Source organism: Merops nubicus, unplaced genomic scaffold (genome assembly GCF_000691845.1).
Source record: "Merops nubicus isolate BGI_N331 unplaced genomic scaffold, ASM69184v1 scaffold4756, whole genome shotgun sequence".
In the NCBI taxonomy this organism is placed as follows: domain Eukaryota; kingdom Metazoa; phylum Chordata; class Aves; order Coraciiformes; family Meropidae; genus Merops; species Merops nubicus.
Genome location: NW_008614245.1, coordinates 286,105 through 308,053, shown reverse-complemented (window position 1 = coordinate 308,053; position 21,949 = coordinate 286,105). Strand labels below are relative to the sequence as shown.

General features: G+C 39.5%; 1 protein-coding gene across 1 annotated transcript; it reads left to right on the top strand.

Annotated features, from left to right (window-relative positions):
• Positions 1-824: 824 nt before the first annotated feature.
• On the top strand, positions 825-7,361 carry ETAA1 (Ewing tumor-associated antigen 1; the record flags this gene model as incomplete). The annotated part of the gene is made up of 5 exons (XM_008942144.1): positions 825-962; positions 1,214-1,290; positions 2,832-2,950; positions 3,234-5,365; positions 7,246-7,361. Coding segments are annotated over 5 exons (2,582 nt in total), but the record flags the coding sequence as incomplete, so codon positions are not given.
• Between the last annotated feature and the right edge of the window lie 14,588 nt (positions 7,362-21,949).

Here is a 21,949-nt window from a genome sequence, read left to right as displayed (position 1 = left end):
CCCGACCGCCCCCGGCCCTGTGCGGGCGGAGATTGCTCCCCTCCTCCGGGAGGGAAGGAGAGACCTTCCCGCGGCAGGCACGGAACTGGCTGAGGCCGCTCATGCACTCGAGCAGGGGATGAAGCCTGGCCGGGGTAACCGCCTAAACGCAAAGCATCTCCCGAGATGCTCCTCACGTAGTAATTGCATCTTCTAACACGGTTTCTGTGGGCTTCCACGTCTGCAACGTCATTGCTGAAGGGTAGGGGTGACTAGCTGAGCTTCACATCGTGTGTTCAGTTCACTCACTGGTCTGAGACAGGTGCAAGGTGGCTTCCAGTGGCTGTATTCCTGCCTTAATACTCCTATCTGAAAAGGCCCAGTGGAGATGGCCCAGAGAAAGGTGGGCTGTGACTCGGAACAGTTTGGGGACCCATTAAAATTGTGACCCAAATCAGAGTAAAGGTAAAAGACAAGCAAGCAAGAATACAAAATATTCTCCCATATAGGTATCCATAATTTTTTTCTAAATGTAAGCTGAAGTCAGTATTCCCTCAAGCAGGAGAATTGACAGTTCTCATCCTTGTCATCAGAAGCTGAGCATACAGCTGTCAGCATGGTGTAATGCTCTCGTTATCTCTGTGGTGATGGAACTGACAGTCGTATTCTGCATTATAAATCTAGTTGTGAACAATGTTCCTGTTGTATGTAAAGGAATATTCATGAGTGCAAACGTGCTTTTCATTCTTAAAGTTCCTAAAGCATCTTTGTGCCTTCTTGTTGTAAGTTACTTCAGCCTTTTATTTGTTGTTTTTTTACTAAGGATCATCTTTCTGTTTGCACAGAGTCATGTTTGCATAAAACACCAAAGAGATCACTGAGTAGGAAATCCCGAATACCCACATTCAGCTCTCCTGTTAACGACACTGACATACAGCAAGAAATCTTTTGGGATCCCCAGTCACCAATCGAACGCAGACTAGGTAATATTTAACACCACCAGACTTTGGGGCACCTGTGTGAGGCGTGAGTGGGACTGTACTAAAAGTTACCCCATCTTTTGAAAAAAGGTCCCTTTCTGTTAACGTGGTTGGGTTGTTGGGCTTATTTTTTATTAAAAACTCATGAATTATTCAATATATGTGTTCTGGTTTTAACACATATGTCTGAGTTATTTGAGATGTACTGCACTTGTTTTGCAAGTTTTAAGAAGGTTTTTTGTGTTTTTTCATAGGCAATGGGAAAACCAAACCATCTGCCAGTAGCTGTGCAGTAGAAATTTCAGAAATTGTTAATCGTATTGCTCCTCAGGTAATGGTTATTTTCTAAAACAATGCTCTGAATATGCAGTAATTGGATAGAGTAGTGAAGTCCCCATTTTAGTTACAGTATCTCAGAGAACTGGGTGTGGAGAGAAGTAGATAAAACTGGATTTACAAATGCTGTAAAAAAAAAAAAATGATGTATTAAGAAAGTGGATTTGCAGAAGCTCCAGTTCACAAAGTTTTACTTTCAGAATACAAGTTATTGCCCCCGGTCTTAGGAATTCTGTTGTGTTTATTCATCCTTAATCACTCATCTCTTTAATGGTGAGAATTTCTTCAAATACTGGATTTAATTGGAAGTTGTATTAAACATTTTGGGTGGTCTTGAATGTCTCCTAAGTACAAGAACAAGACTCAGATCAGAGAGAGACTCCACAATAATATAAACACAGTAACACTGCTTCATTATTCTAAATGATTTGCCTTTTTACCCTAAGATCTATGCTTCTGGTGTTTCCTTCTTGCTGTGAACCTGATGCCCACAGCCCAGAAAGTGAAAAGAAGAGCATTGGCTTACTGTTTTCTTTTTATTAAGTGCAAGAGGAGAACATGTCATACTTAAACCAGTTCCGTAGTATTTAGCTTGCAAAATACACCGTTTACTGGGCCATTTAAAATTTACTTACTATTTGGCATATTTGTGAGAAATTATACTTAAGAATAGGAAAATCACTGATAAGTGATGCCACTTCCTTTTTAAATTATTACAGCCCTGCCATAAATGTAAATAATATAAGGATTTGCAACTATCTGTTGCTCATATGTTTTTTTTTCTATAAATAAGAATAACAAAAAATTTACAATGAAAATTAAAACCTGCTTAAAACTACCCTGGTGGTTAGTAAAGTTCAGATTACTTTTATTGGCTTACCTGTAGTAATTTCCCACATCTTGTGGCTCTGGCTTTTAGACAATTTACCACTGCAGTATTTTTGTCTTTTAGATTTCAGAATTCAAATCCAAGCCTGAACTTTGAAGTCTTGAAACAACTTCATTTAGTTTCTAAATGTCACTTATTTCTGTTTAAAGACTCCTTGTATAAATGAGTTGTAATGGAAAGAAGAATGTTGTAATGGAAGAAGTCAGATTTTTTTTCCTGGATGCATACAGAACATGATTTCTTTCAGATTCTCTGTTTTGTTAATGCTGCTTTAAATAGATAAAGACAGTACACCTCAGCTAGGTCCTTAATAGTATACTAACTAAACTAGATCACTGCTTGTAATGTGCATATTGCAGATTACGTGTAAACCTGAATTAAACAGAGTATTAGATTTGAACATCAAGGTGAAAATCAGTTAGTTTAACTGAAGTTTAGATTAATATCATAAAAGTGATACAATTATCAGCAGACAATGTTACAGTAATCTTGCTTAGCTTGCATTAGTTTAGCTCCTCTCTGTGGCTTGCAACAGATTTCATCCAGTTTAATTGCTTTAAACAACTTTTTAACTAATGCAAGGTGTGTGTTCAGTCCAGTCTCCACCTGAACTGAAGTGGCTAAGCATTGTGAATCTAATCATTCAGGATGAAAAAGCAGCCTGTAACGAAGGCTCCCTTTTAGGGACGTGGATTGGAGAGGATGCCATTCCCTGCACGCCCGGGGCAGTCAAAGTGCGAGCCAGGACAAAGTTAACCTGCACGAGGTGAGTGAGCTTTGTCTTGCCCATCACAGCTGGGCTTTCATGGAAAAGAGAGTGTGTGCTGTTCCCTTTATCTATAGGGAACCATGTAATTGTACATTACTGTGCAGCATACGTCTGACTTTGGGCTGGTTACCTCCTCTTAATGGGAGAGCGCATGCTGACTGCCCAGCGACAGTGGTGGGGTTCAGTCATATGGTTGTGTTATTGAGCCTGGCTAATCTTTCTCAGTAGCTCTGACTTTCTTTTCTGGTTTTTGTTCTTTTTTTTTTTTTTTTTATTCTAGAGATCTTAAAATAAAAAATCCTGAAGAGGAACTCATGAAATTGGCTAAGGAATTTGATAAAAATCTAGTAGAGCTAGACGCTGTTCAGGAGCAAGAGAAGCTTGGTCATAACTTCATCCAGACTTCCTCAGAGGTTTTAAAGAACTCTAAAGGTGAAGTAAATACGAAGAACCTGAAATCACTTCTTGGTGAAGCTTCTGAAACAGATAGTGCTCTGTCTCTGAAACCAATTGGACAGAGCACTGGCATCCCTGCTGCAGAGCCCTGTCAGTCAAGCAGTCAGAAGTCTGTAGACCTTGAGGCTGAAATAGCCCTTCGTGCTCTTTTTGACTGCTCCACCCAGAAGTGTACTGGACAGTTGAGCCAAGGACTGTCAGATATTTCTTTAAATAATAGTGTCCATGAAAATGAAAGCACCTTGGAGGAGCAACACCTTCCTGAGGCTATTAAAGGCGTGCAACATGTTAAGTCAGAGACGTATCAAAAAGATACTCCACGTGCACTAGGAAATGTGAACAAGACTTTACCAAAACCTGATGCTCACACGTTGACAAAAAAAAATCCTTCTTCTTTGAAGACACCATTGGTGGCCTCCAGTAAGCTTGCTGGAGCAGTTAATGATGACTTTGATGACTGGGATACAGATCTTTTGGCAGATGACTCTTTTGTGATGCAGATAACCCAAAATCCTGAACTGGTAAATACTGAAGAAGCACCACTGTTGCCTACAAATGCATCTGTGTGTGGTTTCAGTGATGCTGGCAGAACAATGGAAAAAAATAGTTGCAATTCAGTAACTTATTTGGGGAGCATACCCAAATCTAACAGCTTGCAGTTCTCACCTGTGAAAAATTCTAGTAAAAACACACGAAATGTTGAAAAATCTCTTCCTTTACAGAAGCCATATAAGAGAGAAAACTCAAAGAGAGAGACCAGAGCCTTTCCTGGCAAACATGATGTTAAGCCAGATAAAATAAATTTTGTTTGCAAAGATGCCCCAAGTGGGGATTTGAACTATATTCCTGTTGCAGTGCAACCTGAAGTGAAGAATGGAGATGAAACCATTCAGCCTACAAGTAACCCTCTTCTTCTGCTTCCTTCAAGATCTAATCCCCATAGACAATGGACTGAAAAACCTGGGAACAACACACGCAATATTTTCTGTCAGTCATCCAGTGTTTCTACCAATACAAAACCTAATGATGTAACTAAAGTGATTAACCAAGCTAGTACAGGTCACCTAAATCAAGTTGAAATACCAAAGAAACGTCCTCTGGCATTTGATGACTGGAATGAACCGAAATTCTCCGAGGAGATCCTAGATATGTTCTGTGAATCTGATAGTCTTTGGGATGCAAACTGTGAGGATGATGAATTGCTCTATCAGGTGTGTGATGATATAGAGAAGCAGACTCAGAGTCAGGATGTTAAACAAGGAAATGAAAGAGCCAGAACTGTACAAGGGACCAGTATGAATTCCAGATCAAATGCTGATAACAGCTTCCCAGCATCTAAACAAGGACTACCTGATCTTTTGGCACAAAAACCAAATGCAATCCCGGATGCTTTCTTAGTAAATGATTCCTGTAGGAATTCATCGAAGGTTACACGTGGGCTGGCTACATCAGGTCACATAGCAAACTGTAAAAACATCTCAAGTCCTCTGACTGTGACCTCGGGTACTTCTGTGGAGTGTAAATACACGCTGTCTAAAAACGGTCATCAGGCTGCTTCTGAAGATACTACCAAACCTGTTTTGGGGAAGTGGTACAGGTCAAATTCTGTGCCAGCTGGAGAGACTGTTTCTGAAGTAAGTCCTGTTAATGCAGTAAACATTTGCAGTGGCAAAACATTAAACAACCCAGGTCTTTTGTATAACGTGGGAAAGGTGCCAAATAACGGTTCTGGTAACAAAACATCACTTATGCCTTCAAAGTTTAAGTTCCAAAAGACTAAAAGTTCTCAGGTTGCTCTTCATGTAGGATCAGACAATCCAGGGACTCATTCTGGCACTGGAATTACTCTGCCAAGTTTGGAAGGAAGCAAGAATCAGGTGATTCACAGCAAGTTTGACAATAAGAAACCACCTTTCAAGAGGCACCTTTCGGAATCTTTTGCACTGTCTACATCAGGTATTTGTCTTTATTGTGTCACTGGTTTTGTACTGTAATCAGAATGTCAGAGAAATCTATACTGTATTCCACCTTACAACGGGCTTCAGTACTCATCCTTTCAGTTTAGGCATTAGGTAAATATTCCAGTGAGAGTTTGGAGGATTTTTTTCTCAAAAAATCTTTTGAATTCCTGTAGTTAAAGACTTCTGCTTCCCACTTTCATTCTACTTCTCTTAATACTTCACGCTCTCTCTCTGGTCTCAGAATCACTAGGATCAAGTATAGGCTGGTGACAGAATCTTCTTAAATTGCTACTTTAAAGTACCACTATTTTGATACGTAGTAAATGTCATAGTATGAATCTGTGCTTTAATTCGTAGTTCATTTTGAAAAGCATTAAAAATCATTTATTTCAGCCATGATTTGTAAAACCCAATTTAATGTTGGATTAGGGAAAGAAGGCAGTAAGTGATAGAGAATGCCAGTTTCTTTTTATTGTTGTACGCCTGGAAACTGGACCCTCAAATCATTCAGTGCTTCTGAAACCTCAGCCTGTATTGTTTGTGCTGTGGCTGAAACCACCAGTGAAATATTCTTGTGTTACCAGCCTAAACACCAACATTTCCTTTCATCTAGAGGGGAGGTCAGTCACTTTTCTATCATCAGGCAACTGTCTGTAATGGTTCATGCACTGATGTGACTTGCTAGGGAAGTGCAGAACCAGTCAAGTGCCAGTCAGTCTTGTTTTGACTTGATCTCATGGCTTGGTGAAGTTTTACTCAGTATTAATTTTGATAAAACGTGCCTTTAGAGTGTACTGTATCAACCTCAATTTTCAGGAAGCACTGTGACAAAGAACAAAAAAAAATCATTCCTGCAAACTAGCAGCCAGCATTATTTCAAGCATCAGTATTTTATCTGTGCTTTCTCCCCAGCAGAGGAGCAGACAAATGGAAAATAGCAGTTTTGGATGTTAAGGGGGAAAGGAGTGTAGAGGTGGCTAGTCATTCTGTGGAATGTTCTAGAGAATAAAGGAATAAAAAGAACAGCATAGATTTCCTTTACAGATAAACAACTGTTCTCATCTTAAATCTTTGGTGAAAGGACAATGCTGCAACAAAAAGATGGGTGTTAAGTCACCCTTTCAAAAACTGATATGTAATTTTTAATGGACACCTTTTTTATTTTTTTAAGAATCAAAGAGACCCTTTGTTTTATTTATCCAGTTTGAAAGACTACTTATTAAAAAATACATTTATTGGAAACTGGTGTATAAAAATGGTAAAATTCTTGACATCTGCACCGAGTGTTCCTGTTGGTTCCAGTGAGGTCAGGATTTTATTGTATGGGATTTTATAGTTCTGTAACACAACATATAAAATATTACGCTTAGCTATCATGTTCTTGTCTCCTTTGCCAATTTTTATTGCTACTTTTGACCTTCTTTCAACCTTTCTGCTTTTATTTGTGTGACACCTGTACTGTATCTGACCCCTGTGTCTGTACCATCTCCGTGCCCATATCTCTGCCTAACTCACTAAATTGTAGAGCCCTTTTCACTCTGATAGCCTTCATTTTCTTAACCCATCACCATCTCCTGTGTTGACTCCTGATGTCACAAGGTTCACTTGAAGGGCAGCCAAGTAAAATTTCCTTGGAGCAAATGTCTGCATCCCAGTGTTTTCATTGGGAGGTAGTAATCAGCAGCACTACAAAGGTCATGCATCTTATCCCCCTTCCTGCCTCGGGGATAGGATAGATGAGCCATTTTTAACTTGGGTGCCCAGTATGTCAGAATAGTGTGCTCTGGCCATAGATCTTCAAACACTGAAAACAGATAAGTTAAAATACATATTGAACAAACTTGAAGGCTCCTAATAGATGTTTTTTATTTACAGCGTCTGCGGTGGAACAAAAAAATAGGAAATGTTCTCAGGAGGAGATTGAAAGGAAAAAACAAGAAGCTCTTGCACGAAGAAAATCCAGAATGCAGGCATTCTTTAAGGACATTTGAATTTGGAGTTTATTTTGTCTATAGAGGAAGTTTTTGGGAGGGAAATGTTGTAGTGCAGGAAGACACTTTTTCAACTCTGTTCACAGCTACTGACAGAAAGCTTTTTTCTCTTTCTCAGTTTACAACAATACTGACCTGAACCATAACTAATACTCTGGTGGTATTTAGTCTTAATTAAAAACTACCAGCAGTAAACGTTAGTCCCAGTCTACCTCCAGCATAATGAAGATGGTATTAAGTTCACATACTGTTGTGTGTTGAAATCATACAGTCTGAAAATCATGAGAGTGTGAAAGGATTTGTGTACACTCAGACGTGGAAGATGTCAGAAGCGGACTGTATGTGCTTGGGCTGTGTTTCTCTGATTGCAAGTGTTTTGATGCATAGGAAAACTCAAGTGCATCCAGACTGAGAAATAGCCATGTTTGCTCTCAGCTAGGATAAAGTTTCTAAATTTTGGTTTAAAGAAAATACAACCTAGAAAATTTCCAACATTGGAAAAATAATGGAAATGAACAGGATTTGGGAAGCGTGACGAGTTTCTCTCTGTTACCTTTGGTAAGAATTGTACATAGCAGAGGAATAATTTAATATAAAAGTTTCATAAGTTGAAAAAGCATCCTGGAGAGGACATTTTGGTTTTTTAATTCCCTTTTTGAAGAGTTGGAATTACCCTAGCTAAAAAAATTGGACCACCTTTTTCTAAACATGTCTTAGCCAGCTAATTAAAAAGGTGATTCCAAAGCATGAGCAATACAAAACACACCAGGTTAAGTCTCAACGACTGTGAATCACTTCAGCCTTACAGGGTGTACATATCTTCAAACTAAAGGCTGTTAAAACATAAAAATGCAATGTCATGTCAGCTTAACAGGGTCTGATAGAATTTTTGATGTGATAGATGAGTGCAGAGCTCAAACTGCAAAAACTGCCTGTGGGTAGGCTGCAAGTTATTTTTCAACTGAGAAATGCTTATATGTAAACATGTGACACTATGAAAAGTGACTGTAATTTTTCTTTGTAAATAAATAACTTTGAAATGTACCGAAGGTTAGAGGAAGCTTGTGGGTTCTGCGGTATGTGCCATTTTTCTAACTCCTAAAAATGTAAGTATTGTATATTTGTAAATCATCATTAAACTTTTTTACATTTTTTCTAGTGTGTTCTGGAAAATAAATACTACAGAAACTGGTAAAAGGGAGTAGAATGGGAAATCCATACAGACCTTACCTGAACATTGTTTCTTAGAAATTTACCCAATCTTTCCATGCCTCGATTTTGTACCTGTATTGGTGACAAAGGACTTCCTTGATCCATTTAAACTGGAAATCCTTGGTGGAGGAACTGATTCTACACACAGCCCTCTGAAATGGAGTCCTGAAACAGTGAACTATACTGGTTTTCAAACTGGTGAATTTGCTTTCGTATTAACCACCAGTCTGGTTGCTAGTTAGTTGATTATGAAATGAAATCCCCAAGTCCACCAAAGGCTGTGCTTGTGCCCCGAAAGCATTACTTACAGTCTGTGGCTGCAACTCCCTGTCCTTCAGCTTTTGTACAACAGATGAGGTGGATCAGCTTACTGATCTGACTGGAAATTAACCCAGAAAAAAATATATTCAGCTTTTCAAAGAACTTCATCGTAATAATACCCTTAACAGATAATACAACATGAAATGGCAAGACTCATGTTATTGTCAAGCCTCTGCTGATAGCATTCCAACAGTTTATACAACAGAAAATTTCCATGTCCATGTGACAAATAAATGTAAACCCCAAATAGTGGCTGTTATGAAAATTTTATTTATCCTGAGAAAGTAGTTTGACCTGTGTATCTGAGGGGTATGCCTGTCTGTGGTGTTCCAGGAAAATCTAAGCTATTGGATAACTTGCCAGATGCACTATTGGCCAAGAAAGTGGCAATGAAAAAAAGATTCTACTATCAGTATTAAATATGAGCGTTATAAAACTGGCTTTTAAGGTACTGCTATAAAGATCAGGCTTTTGCTAGGACAGTGTTCAGCTTCACCCATCCCTCCCCAGGATATTTCTCTACAAATAATTCTGTAAAGGAACCAAATAATGTCTGTTTCCAAGGATAATATGGCTAATTATACTGCTGATTTGGGAAGATGAGCCAACTGGGGAGGAAGGAACTGTTGTGAGTGCAGGAGAGGGTTTTTAGGAAGGCTTCATTCTCTGGTGTGGAAGGACTAACTTTTAATCAGGTCTGAAATTGGGATAAATAGTAGATGAGCAACATGAAACACAGGCTAAGTACCTTATGGTGACCCAAGGACTCTCTGTGTCCTCAATCACACTCAAAGTTTATAACCAGCTTACAACTCTTCCAGGTGATGCTGATGTTCTCAGCACCCAGGGTAGAGAGGGCCTGGAGCTGCCCACCCAAAATCACTGACCTCCCCCCAAGAGCAGGGTAAGTATATACTGGTTCATGTGATAACACCAGCATCTAACCAACTTTCCTGTCTCCTGAGCTGTAAAACAGGGGCTCATTGTGTGATGAGGGGAATTCTGTTGCCATGAGGTTCTGTGGAAAGGACCTTTCCTTTGGTTTGTATTATACTTTTCAGAAATACCTATTTTTGGCATAGACACTGTGCTTCAAGGCCTGTAATTTGGTTTTCCTTATACATTACTTTCCAAACAGAAATCACAAGTTCTTGGGATCATGGTTTCTTAACTGATGCTGAGGAAAACTGCTAGGATTTTTTGGTCACACCCAGATCATCCCCAAATGCCCTATCACACCATCCCCCAGTTAGCAAATTGAACGGTCACTTCTTTTTGTGACTTGATGCTATTAGAAATGGAGAAGCAATTTCTCACATTAAAATGAAACCACTACTACGTCATTTTTATAAGGCAAATTTGACAAAACTGAAAAGCTTAGGATGATCAGTTAACCCCGTATAGTTCCATTGGTGGAGTGAATGCAATCAGATTCATGAGGGCTTAGAAATAGTTACAAAGAACAACTTCTACAATATCAATAAAATGTGACAAGGTAGGAATTTTTTACTTTAAAAATCCATGTTAGTCAGAACCATCCAAATTATTTAGAAGAAATCTAATAAAAAATAAACAGGTCAGCTATTTTTTAATATATTTAAATTTATCTCTTAAAAGACTATACACCACAGAGCTACTTTCTTGCAAGTGCTCGTGCCCTAAGTGCCAGCCTTGCCCTTCCCCTATTCTGTGCTGGCATCACCAGGGTGCTGGACGTGGCCCCAGCCCAGCAGACAGGGCAGCATGCTGACATAGATTGGGGTGCAGACACGAGGAAGCTGAGCAGCAGCCTCGTGAGCCCACAGATTTTACAGGTTATGCTCAGCACCCCTCAGGCTTTGTTGGGAAGTTCTTGGTGACCCACTGATCCTACATGTGCCCCAATCAGCCAGTCTGTTGTCTGACTGCTTGCAGTAGACAACAGATCTTCATTAAGAAACTATCTACATCATTTTAATTAATTAACACACATGTACGCATAAGAAGTTTGGTATTTCAATAGCTGACATTTCACTATGAATTCACATCTTCCTCCAGGCAAAAAAGACCTATACAAATAGTAACAACAATCTTAAATACATTCTAAATTAAATTATGACTGTCATGTTTCATTACAAATTAATTTATGACTGTTTGCTTAAGCACTCATCTTCATTTCATTCAGAGCACAGTAATTTTTTACATGAGCAGAGCAATCAGTGAGCTTAAGTTTAAATGTAAATGGGATTCCTGTACGTCCCTGTACCTGAGTGTCATTTTTATTCCACAGAATATTGATGCATTTCACCGTGAATGATGTTACTTCACTAAAATCCAGGGATTATCTTTCAAGTAAAACCCGTGGTGGATTTTTTTTTTTTCTTTCAGAAAAGGCAGATATGATCAGGTAAAGGATTCATTCATCATTATTCTCCTTACCTGCAGCTAAAATTGCATGTTGTGGAATATACATACATGCATTCACATCCTTCTAGTTCATGCTGGTGAGGGATCATACTTAAAGCATTTGAGAAATTTAGTAATATTGGGGTTTTATTTTGTTATTTTTATCAGATTTTCAGAGAGGCCAGCATCCAGCAGCTCTTCAAATTTTGGCCTATAAGGCACAATTAATCTCAGGGCTGCAGTTCAGGAATAGCAATGTAATCTTATACTTTGTGTGCCACTTATTACATGTAGACCTTTATACCCAGAGGAATAACATAGATGAATTCATTGATTATATCTTTTTAAGCCAAAAAGAGCTACAATTTGTCAGGAAAGAATAGCTTGAAGCCACAGATAGTGACCTAAATAGTAGAATTCCAAAGATAAAATAGAAGATAATGAACACAAATGCTTCATTGTTTGAGAGCTGTATTGTCTGCAACACACTCCAGTGAATCCAGTGTTTGTGGAAGAGGCCAAGGCAGATATAATCTGTGGAGCTAAAAAATACAGCCTGAGTAAGTAGCCATCAAAGATGAAGCTAGGAAGACTCTGGCAATTGTGCTGTAAATCACAACCGCAATATTTGTTCAAAGCTCCGGTTACTACGCGTACGGGTGGTTTTGTCAGAAGAGTCAGAAAATTCCTGCCTCATAAAACACTTAAGGATATCTAATGTACTGTTCTTGTGGAACTAAATATAAATTTCTGTGACTGTTTTCTGGGTGTAATGTCAGTATGGTAGCTGGCAAACCATTAAGGGCCTGATTCTACTCTTGGAGCAATTTCCTTCAAGCACTGGAGGTAATGGAGTGACTCGGACGAATAAAGAATCAAGCCCATGCATTTCATTATTTTAAGTAGTTCTTGCCTTTAGCACATAAATCTAGTAAACCAGCATTGCATTTATCAGAAATTGTTATTGTTTATGCACATTTTTGAATTTTTTTTGGGGAAAGGCTGCATTTACATGTACCTTTTAAAAGCCGCAGTTAACAGCTGCCACCTCGAACAATCTAGTTAACAGAGGTGAGGAGAGGACTGCAGGATTTATAGATTTCCTTTTTAATGAGGTTGTCTGCTCTTTGCAGCTTGTCCTCACTGAAGGAAAAACTTAATTCAGGTTTTAACCCTGGAAAATTAGGACCCATGTAGACATGGGAATGAAGCTTTGCATGCGTTGCCACGTCCCTCGTGAACAGATGTCCAAATAAAGTATTATACTGCTATTCTGAGCACAGAAATCTAGGGTTTGGGTATTATTTTAAAGTTTTTTCTGCTGAGCAGGGTGGGATTTCTTAAATGCCCAAAGGTGAGCATATGTTGGGCGTGTTCTGCAGAATTATGGCTGTAGGGCAAAGAGTCTAAGGCTATTTAAGCACCTGGAGAAGTTACTCGCGTTGGTCGTTCACAGTGGTATGAAAAAGAGCTTGATGAATAGTTGTTTTTGAATATCCCATTGCACACTTAGCTGCACCTTTGGGTGTTAGAGACCTGCAGAAAGCTGAACCTCAATGACAAATAAAATGAATGTAATGAGAGAAAGAAAAATGTGTTCTCCAAGGCTTGCATAAGGTTGGAAACATTTTAGTAGATGAAGTGTTAACATTTCCTTCACCAATAATGACCTGACTTGCAAAGGACTGTTGTTTTGTTGGGGTTTTTTTTCATTAGCTCTCATGTTCTTCAGCAAAACCCATAAAGATATGCTTAGAAATATGACAAATTTGAATTTTACTTCCTTCCTGGTTGCTTCTCATAGGCTACACTGTAGCTGGATAATGTTGGGTGGTTTGGAAAATTCCAATGGCATAAATGAAGATGACATTAATCCCAGTAACTATGTTGTAATTGAACTTGAACAGGTGTTATTATGAATAAGTGAAACAATTTTATAGAGTGACTATGTTTTCTGTATCACTCACTCAATTTCCATCATGCTGACTTGTGTAACTCCAGTGTAAGCCACTCATCAGAAGTGGCAGCAGAACCAGCAAAGACCTCCATTGCCACATAAAACATCAGAAGATCCAAAAAGATTTTCTGTTTGTTTTTAATGCCAGATATCCAACCAATAGTAACAAAATAAAAGAAAGCTATGCTCATATATGGGCTGGGGGCGAAGTCTCACTTCGCCCTGTAGATTCATTTTGAATGAAACTGTAGATTCATTTTGTCTACAGTTTTGTTCAAGGTCACAAAGGCTGACCTTCCCTGAAGACTGCCTTCTAAATCTCACATGGGCGTTTGGGAAAATCCTCAGGGCTTTTTTCCTCTCAATCCCTTGGTAACTGTAGTCCCTCAATGTCTGATGAGGTTGTTGAGCATAGCTCTAACTAGGAATCATATCCTAATAAGGCTTCCACAACAACCAGACCCCTCTTCCTTTATTGGAGACCGGAGTTATCTACCAAGTTTCAAATTTACATTTACTTTTAGTTACATCTTTAACTCAGATATTTTCTATGGCATAAGTCACCCACTCCTGGCATTTCAGGATCCCAAGTTTGATCTGTTCAAGCTGTACAATCTGTAATCTGTAGATGTGGGGGGAAACACTTGGACTGCTTCTAAAGGATGTGTGTGGGGTGAGTGACAACAGCAAGTTCATATATGCTGTATGGCAATCTATGTATGTGGAATTTCTGAAAGGCTCCACATCACTGATGAAAAATTTCTAGAGATCAGAAAAGTTTGAATACACTACATTAGAGTGTCAAATCTTGACAATATAACACATTAAAAAGACTCTGCCCAAGTGACAGTTTTTCTAATAGATAACCATAGAGATAGGAAAAGTTGGAGGACAGCCTGTAGAAAGAGTTATGGAGGTGAATGGAAAGAAATTTGAAGATGGTTTAAGATAATGTCAATCGGTGTAGGCCAGATAAAGACAGACCCTTTTTCATTTTCTTGAGAAAGTTTGAGGCACCAATGAAACTACATAAAACACCTGTAAGTTATAAAAATGTCAAACAAGTGTACATTTGGGAAATGGAGAGATTCAAACATTCATGAAAGGGCGAGAGAGATTCTTGGAAGACATGTCGGATATATTTGTCATCTCAGCAATTTGCCTGTCTGAGTTCCAGAAAAAACACAAGTAGTTTTGTGAGCACTGAAAGTAAGCAAGCCTGATTTCCTGCAGACTAATTAATGGAGTTTCTAAACGATGGAAGTTCCAGATGAAGCTTTTTTTTTGTTGTTGTTGTTGAGTCCCATAGCATAAGAATCCAGTGTGCATTCCCTAGGGACTAATAAGAATGAATGCACACCTGAGCTCTTCTGCAGATAAAGGGATTTTTTGAAACTTTCTCCTCCATCTTCCTACTCGCTTTCATCCAGCTTCTGAAAAAAATCTATTATTTTTTAGGCTCTCTGAAGAGCTGACTCTTCCCTCCCCAGGTCTACTCAGTGGAATTTCCCCGTCCTTTCAATTTAATGGTAGTATTGTACCCAAGATGCCTTGAACACATACAAGAAAAGATTACTTCCACCCTCCAAACCTCTCTTAATTTTTCTTATTCACAGGTAGCTTTGTGGTTCACTAATTAATAAGTAATTTGATGTTGTTTCTGACCTAGGAATAAGAGAGGATGGGAGAGGGCCTGGGACTGCCATTCATTGACAAGCCTCGTGTGTGACCCTGTGCCTTTCTCCACGTTGCTGTCAGTCACCTGCTCTGCTGCTGATAGAAGTTGCTGCCAGTCTGCTTGCTCATAACAGCTAAAACCACTGGTCCTGCCCTGTTATATATCTGTATGAATACTTCAATTAATTTTCTATACAAGAATATTATCAGCTGAAATCAAGAAGTAAATCTATTTTAAAATGAAGCCAGCTTCAGTATTTACTGCAACTTAATGACAACTTTAGACAAGAATTTAATTACACGGAGTCAGCATACCATATATATTGTAGGTATGTACCATGGGACTTATTTTAAAGTGTAATTTAGAGTATAACTTTTAGACTGCTTCTCAATATGAACTTAAATCAAAATATTTCCACTGAAGGAGCACATTCTTCAAAAGTGATTACAAAAGTAGCAACAGTACTAATGGAAGTTTACTGTAATTTTATGGGTTAGGGTATAAATGACTTGCAAGAACACTCTTGGGAAGTTGTACTGTAATTTAATATCTTTAAAGCTAAAGACTGCTAGGGCAATATTTTTTCATGGGGACATACTTTATCCCATAGTGTTACCTAGAAATACCTCTCTCTGTAGGACAGTTTTGTATCCCTTGCAATTCACATACCACATCCAGAAAATGCATTGAAATTGTCATGCTGTGCGTAGCAGAACCAGCCTTCCCTGCAGGGTGGACAACAGCCAAAGACTCAGGAGATGGAGCTTTTCCTTCCTCCTCCTCACTGCTGCTGGCTTTGTGCGTGCTGATCTCAAGGAGGTTTACAAAGGCCAGTCATGGTTTCCTTGGTCACTCTGTTTTTTGCTGGCACCACTCATGGCGTTGTGAGGAGAGGGAGGAATTCTTGTTTACACTGGCCTTATTTTACTGCAATGAGTAAGAGCTGTTGCTCTGTGACAGTATCTTAGGCCTCACCTACATAGAGCTGCTGCTCAACTGTTTAACCAACTTATTTTACTAAGAGTGGCTGACACCATTCCCTGACTAAACAATTTCTGGAAGAAAAAGTAGGTAAGTCAGCACAGCACTCTTGGGTAGATGAGGAGCTAAGTTGATTCCAGGACCTAACTGCTTAAGGACACAGACAGGAATGAAATGGGCTATGCCAAAGCACAAAGGGATTTTTTCACTACCTAATTATTGTGTGTGGCAACTTTTTATCAGACGTTCATTCAGGTAAAAATAGCTAGACTGCAGATTGCTGTGGCACCATTCTGTTGTAAGGTTATGCCAGGCATATGCTCAAGGATACTTTGGGCAGGCATGCTATCGACTAACTGCTCCAAAGGCATCTAAAGAAAGATTTACACCCACACAGCGCTGTAACAGCTCCACAGGAACTCTAACTAGCCATGAGTAAATACGGCCCATAACCAAAAACGCTGAGCAGCACCTCAGCTGGTGTAAATTGTCACAGCTCCTCTGTGGAGCTGGGGACACTTTACACAACCAGAAGGTTTGTTCCTCTGAATGCACAGAACGTTGACCTCTGATACATAAAATGTCCTTGCACAGCAGGCACGTGCAAACTTTCTTTTGAGCTCAGTGGGAAATGTGTGATTTCTCTCTGCAGCCCCACAGGTGTGCTTTACCTTTTATTGGTCAAGATGGGTATTTGCAATGGTCCACTGGGTAACAGAGAAATGCCTTTTTAAGTTCCTTTCTCAGGTATATTCTAAATGTGTCTGGAAAAATTTACTGGCAGCTGGAATCGCACTGGGTAAGCCACACAGCTTTTCAGTGCTCTTCAATAAATAGAGTTCTGCATGACCATTCACCCCTGTGCTGAAGGGGCCATGAGGCTTCACCACCCCTGATGGGCTCAGAGGGCAGAAATCTGCAGTAATTAACCCACACTTAAACAGAATCATTTGCATGTATCCCAGTCAATTTTGTGATGGAGAAGGCAGGACTGGGCCCTGGCAGCCAAGTGACAGCCAGCAGGGACTGTTGTGGACACATAGACACCTGCGGGAAAGGGGAAGACAACACTTCATGCCACTAAGCCACAGTGGAGAGATGGTGGCCACCTTCACATTTTCTGATCTGTGGAGAGACCTTGAAAAGAGTCAGAGGTCCCAGCTGGCTCAGAACTGAAGGGTTTTCAAAGGATAACCTCTCTTACCACACTCTGTAAGAAATATGGATCAGCAGAGTACATGCGCTACAGGACAAGAAAGGGTAGATGGAGAGTTGGGGAGGTCATGCAGTGACCCCAAGCATCTAATTGAATTTGGTTTTCTGTAGTGGGGGAGTTTTGGTCCTCATAAAGTTTGTGACATGCGGATACATGAAAGCAGGCTGGAGATTTAGATCTGGATCCTTCCATTCATTTTTCTGTAGCTCTCACCACTTAAAACCTTTGGCTCTAGACCTTGTCCAAACTACATCCTGACAAACTATGGCCCTGACAAACAGAGAGTCATTTGCAGGACACAGGATATATTGCTGTGACCCGAGGTTCATAAAATCAAGGGCAGCCCTGCATGAACTGGAAAACGACTCACCTGTCTGCAGCACATCTGAACTCGAGTCGAGGACTAGATAGCCTCTGGATTGACTGAGAGAAAGGGACATCTGGAAGTTCAGAGGTGAGTTTTAATGAAAGATTTCAGGAAGCAAAAGAAAAAAATTGCTCATGGATGACAACAAAAAAATGCTTCCTTGTCTATGGAGCAGCACAGTAGAAAGTGCAAAGAAAGGAAAAAGGGGACAGAGGAAACTTGTAAAAGAGAAGAATGGGGGAAGCATTCAGTTAAATGGAGTGGAAAATAAACAGCAGCAGAACTTCAAGCAATAGATTTCACAGGGTTTTTTAATGGCTTGAATTTCTTAGAGCAGGCAGTAGACAATGGAGGAAGCTGTTGTCTCGTGGAGACAAGGCACCATTGGCAAGCAGCATTTTAGATGGAAGGAAGGAAGGAGGTGGGGAGATCTTGCCAACATCACCCATTAAGAACAGAGATGATTATAACTTTTGTATCTTGTGTTGGTGAAAAACAAACAAACAAACAAACAAAAAAACAAACCCAAAACCATGGGCTAGAGAAGCCTGTCTATTAAAAACCAGAGACAGGACAGCTACTTAGAAGTGGGAACAAATAGAATCTTTTGACTGTGTGGAGATAGGAGACATGAGGAAATCAGCATGTTCTCATTTTTTCAAGAGTAAGAGCATGCTTGAAGGCAAAGGGTCTAGAAAACAAAGAGTGGTTAAAAATACAAAAGAACAGAAGAAAAATCAAGAGATAACAGAAGACAGAGAACTTGCACTGGGCCTGGAAAGACATGATAATCAAGTATAAAGAGAAGGAGGGGAGATGGGATTTCAGGAGGACAGAACAATCAGAAGCTGGAGGTCTTATCTGGCCTTACTCACTCTGTGCTTTAAAAAGAGGACTAGATCCTGGCAGGGGAAGGATGAAAGTCAACAGAAAAACACATTTTATTAGTCATGAGCAAACAGAGGGTTTGCAGCTCCCAGCCCAGTATGAACATCTGTATAAGAGACAGTTCAGTCTACAGAAGAAGTCCTGACCCTATTAAAGTCAATGACAAAACTCCTGTTGCCTTCAACAGAGCCAAAATTTCACCTTGTGCCTATGACCATTCCACTGAGACTTCCAACATGAATGCCAATTAGTGCCAGTTTCAAAGGTGACATTTGTGACACGGATACACAAGCTCCACTGGGAGATGAGCTAAGATTATCAAATTGAGTTTGCATAGACCAGTAAAGAAAGGTAAGTGTGACATTCCCTGTCCTAACAATCAGCTGAAGCAAATAGATACACACAGAGAGAAAGAGCTGAGATTTTGAATACTTCCAAAGCAAGCTAAAAATGGCATCGTTATTGATTTAAAGAAAAACAAATAAATAAAAGGGATTAGTGACTCAGCCTGTGTGTGGCAGGTCTAAATGAATCAATTAGTATGTTAAAAGACAGGCATAAAATAATGATTCATTTAAAAAAAAAAAAAAAGGGGGGGGGGGAAATAAATTTTGAAGGGTAAATTTTCTCATATTTTGAATTGAATGAATACCAAAAAATGACCTAAGGATAGTGGATTACTGCTTAGAGGCTTTCAGATGCTAGACTTATGCAACAGCCACTACTAGCACATTCAGATTAACAGTTCAACAGTAATTGGAATATTAAACAGAATGAGTCATTTTGACTTTGTAAAACATGCATCTGAGTATTTTACTTAATACTGGGTTGAGCTGAGATGTAAGCAGTCTGGATACCATGCCACTTAAAACAATTACTTTTTCTTTTCATTGGCATGTTGATGTTCTACCTGCCTCGATCAAACCCCATGTAGTCGCTGCATGATTTAATACACAGTATCTGTTCTATCTCCTGATAAGAGTGAACCCCTCCTGCTTCATAAGCCTCTACATTACACCAGTTTTACCAGGAACTCTACAGTGAGTCAGACCTGTGTTTTTCCAATACTACTATCCCATTTATGAGTGTAAATCTGGGCTAATCTAGAGCAGATAGCCTTGCTGTTGTGTTTTGCCCAAGTTTAATGTAGGTTGGAATCTCTCCTAATGTGATGGATTCCAGTTCTCCAGTCTGCTCAGTTATATTTATATAAACATTTAATCTAGGGTATTTAGACCAGTATTATAATGGCTTAGAGGAGTAAGGGAAAACCACAATAATACACAAATTACAGTAATATATGCTGGGTAGCAGGTAAACTATATTTCAGCCCCTAAGAGATTCAAGACAAATCTCTCTCTCATTCTAAGCCAGGTTCTGAATAAATATATGATCCTATCAGGAAGTCACCACGTTGCTTCTCATATGCACATGTACAGCCACAGACATCTCCTCTGAGCAGCTGAAGGTATGCTCAGAGGAGACCAGGGCTGGCATAGCAGAAGGGCTGCAAATCCAGCCTGAAAATGCACTGGCAGCTCTGCATGTGGAAGCTTGCACATCACCTGCTCACATTGTACCTAGCCCTAGGAAATGCACTAAATCTTTTCGTGTTCTACATGCCAAATTCATCAACAGCTTTAAAAGAGAGAAAGAAAGGCACAGATCGGTTCTTTAACTGTTCCCATTATGTCTGATAAAAGAAAAATTAGAATGAATAATACAGCATAAACTCATTGCTCTTCTGCCACTGTGTGGAACAAGTCTTGCTCAACAGCTCAGTACCTTTAAAGTGTGAGCTTGTTAGATGAGCAATCCCAGCTGAAACAAAATGAGCAAAGAGGCTTTTTCTCCACCTGCATCATGCTGTTGCCCAGGCTGGCTCTGGTTTTGCTCAGCATGCAGCTCTCCCCCAGTTTCAATGGCAGTGCCACGCAAAGATCACAGGTAAAACACCATGGATTGGTTTGATATCATACTGGTGTCAAAGACAAAGGGCATGATCCCAACATGCTGAACATGAGCCCAAGGTCAGGCTCTGAACGACCAGACCAACAGAGGAGGGAGAAAGCTGAGAAACTTAATACGGTTGTTCTTCCTAAAACTGTGGACTAGACAGTTTTTTCTTATGGAGATACCAATTTGGGGGGGAGGGGAGATGAGGGGTGTGCTATGTGTGGATGTGTCAAGTGAGGAGGAGATAGGTTTAATTAATCTTAAATGCCTTTGCAATTCAAGAATTGTAACCCTGGATCAGTTCCTGTACTAACATGATTAGCAAATATTGACTTTCGAGTACAATAATAATGTGTCATCTGAAACCCTTGATAAGTAACTTAAGTACTTCCTTAGCTTGCATCTTATTAAATTAGATGAGGTACGGTTGAGACACATTACACAAAGCCATTGAAATGAGAAATCAGACCTAAAGATTTTAGCATTGATTAAAGAAAGTCAGAAGTTACAATAAAGATGAAACTCTGTGGCCCGTATTCTGATCTCTGTCTGTCGCTGTGAGTATGGATTGCCTCGCTCTAGGATTTATACCCATGCTAGTGAGCTAATCAAAATCTGTTTCAGTATTTCCTCACAGGGATGTGTTTGCTTTGGAGCCCTTTGGCTTGGGGCAAAGTCCCCTTTTTTCCATTTTTTTTGCAATACCGTGATTCACATAGTTGGAACAGGGGTAAACATGTGCTCTTTGTGACTTTTTGACATCCAATCCATCATTTGATTATGTATGATGACCATATAATGTCAGTTTTATGGAAGGTTAACTGGCAGAGGTTTTGAGCTTTTGAAGTTCACATAAGGGAGGAAAAGAAAGGCGTCACACTTGTGTGCCTGTGAATATGGTAAGTAGAACATACTCAAATCGGTTCATAAGGTTTAGTTTAAAAATGTGTACAGCAACTCAAGCAAGAAAGGAGTTAAAAGATGTGATACTCCTCAGATGCAACCTGACAAATCTTACTTTATTGATTAGTTTTCAAAGGCAGTGCAGTGAGAGCTCTATACTTACAATAGACTTTGGAATGAGGTGGGGGGGAGAAAAAAGGCTCCAAATGTCATCAAAGCAAATGGTCTGTGAATGTTGCTTCAAAGCTAGTCATTAGTTGCCAGGGTATTTTGCCACAAAGCTTGTAAAGAGGTTTTCCTGGAGGGGAAGGTATGACAAAATGCACTTCTTGGCAAGATGACTTCTGCTTAAATAGCAGGACACATTAATTCTTGCTTGATACATAAAATTAATTAGAGGATTAACATCCTTTATGAAATTTTGCCAGAGATTTTTTCCTTTTTACCAGGAATAGACCCCAGGCCTTTTCTGTACTCTAATGAAATTGCAAATTGACTTGTGTTCAAATGATGCTTGACTAAAATGAATAATTAAAAATGTATTGCTAACAATGAGATGGGTCAGCTGATCTTTTCAAGGATTAATTAGTTTCAAGAACCATCTTTCTTATGCAACACAGCAAAGGCCGATGCCAGCACACCTTTTTTTCATGCAGTAGTTCCCCTTGAAGTCAATGGACCCATTCTACTCCCAATTAGCCAAGGTTTTATCCCAGATTCAATC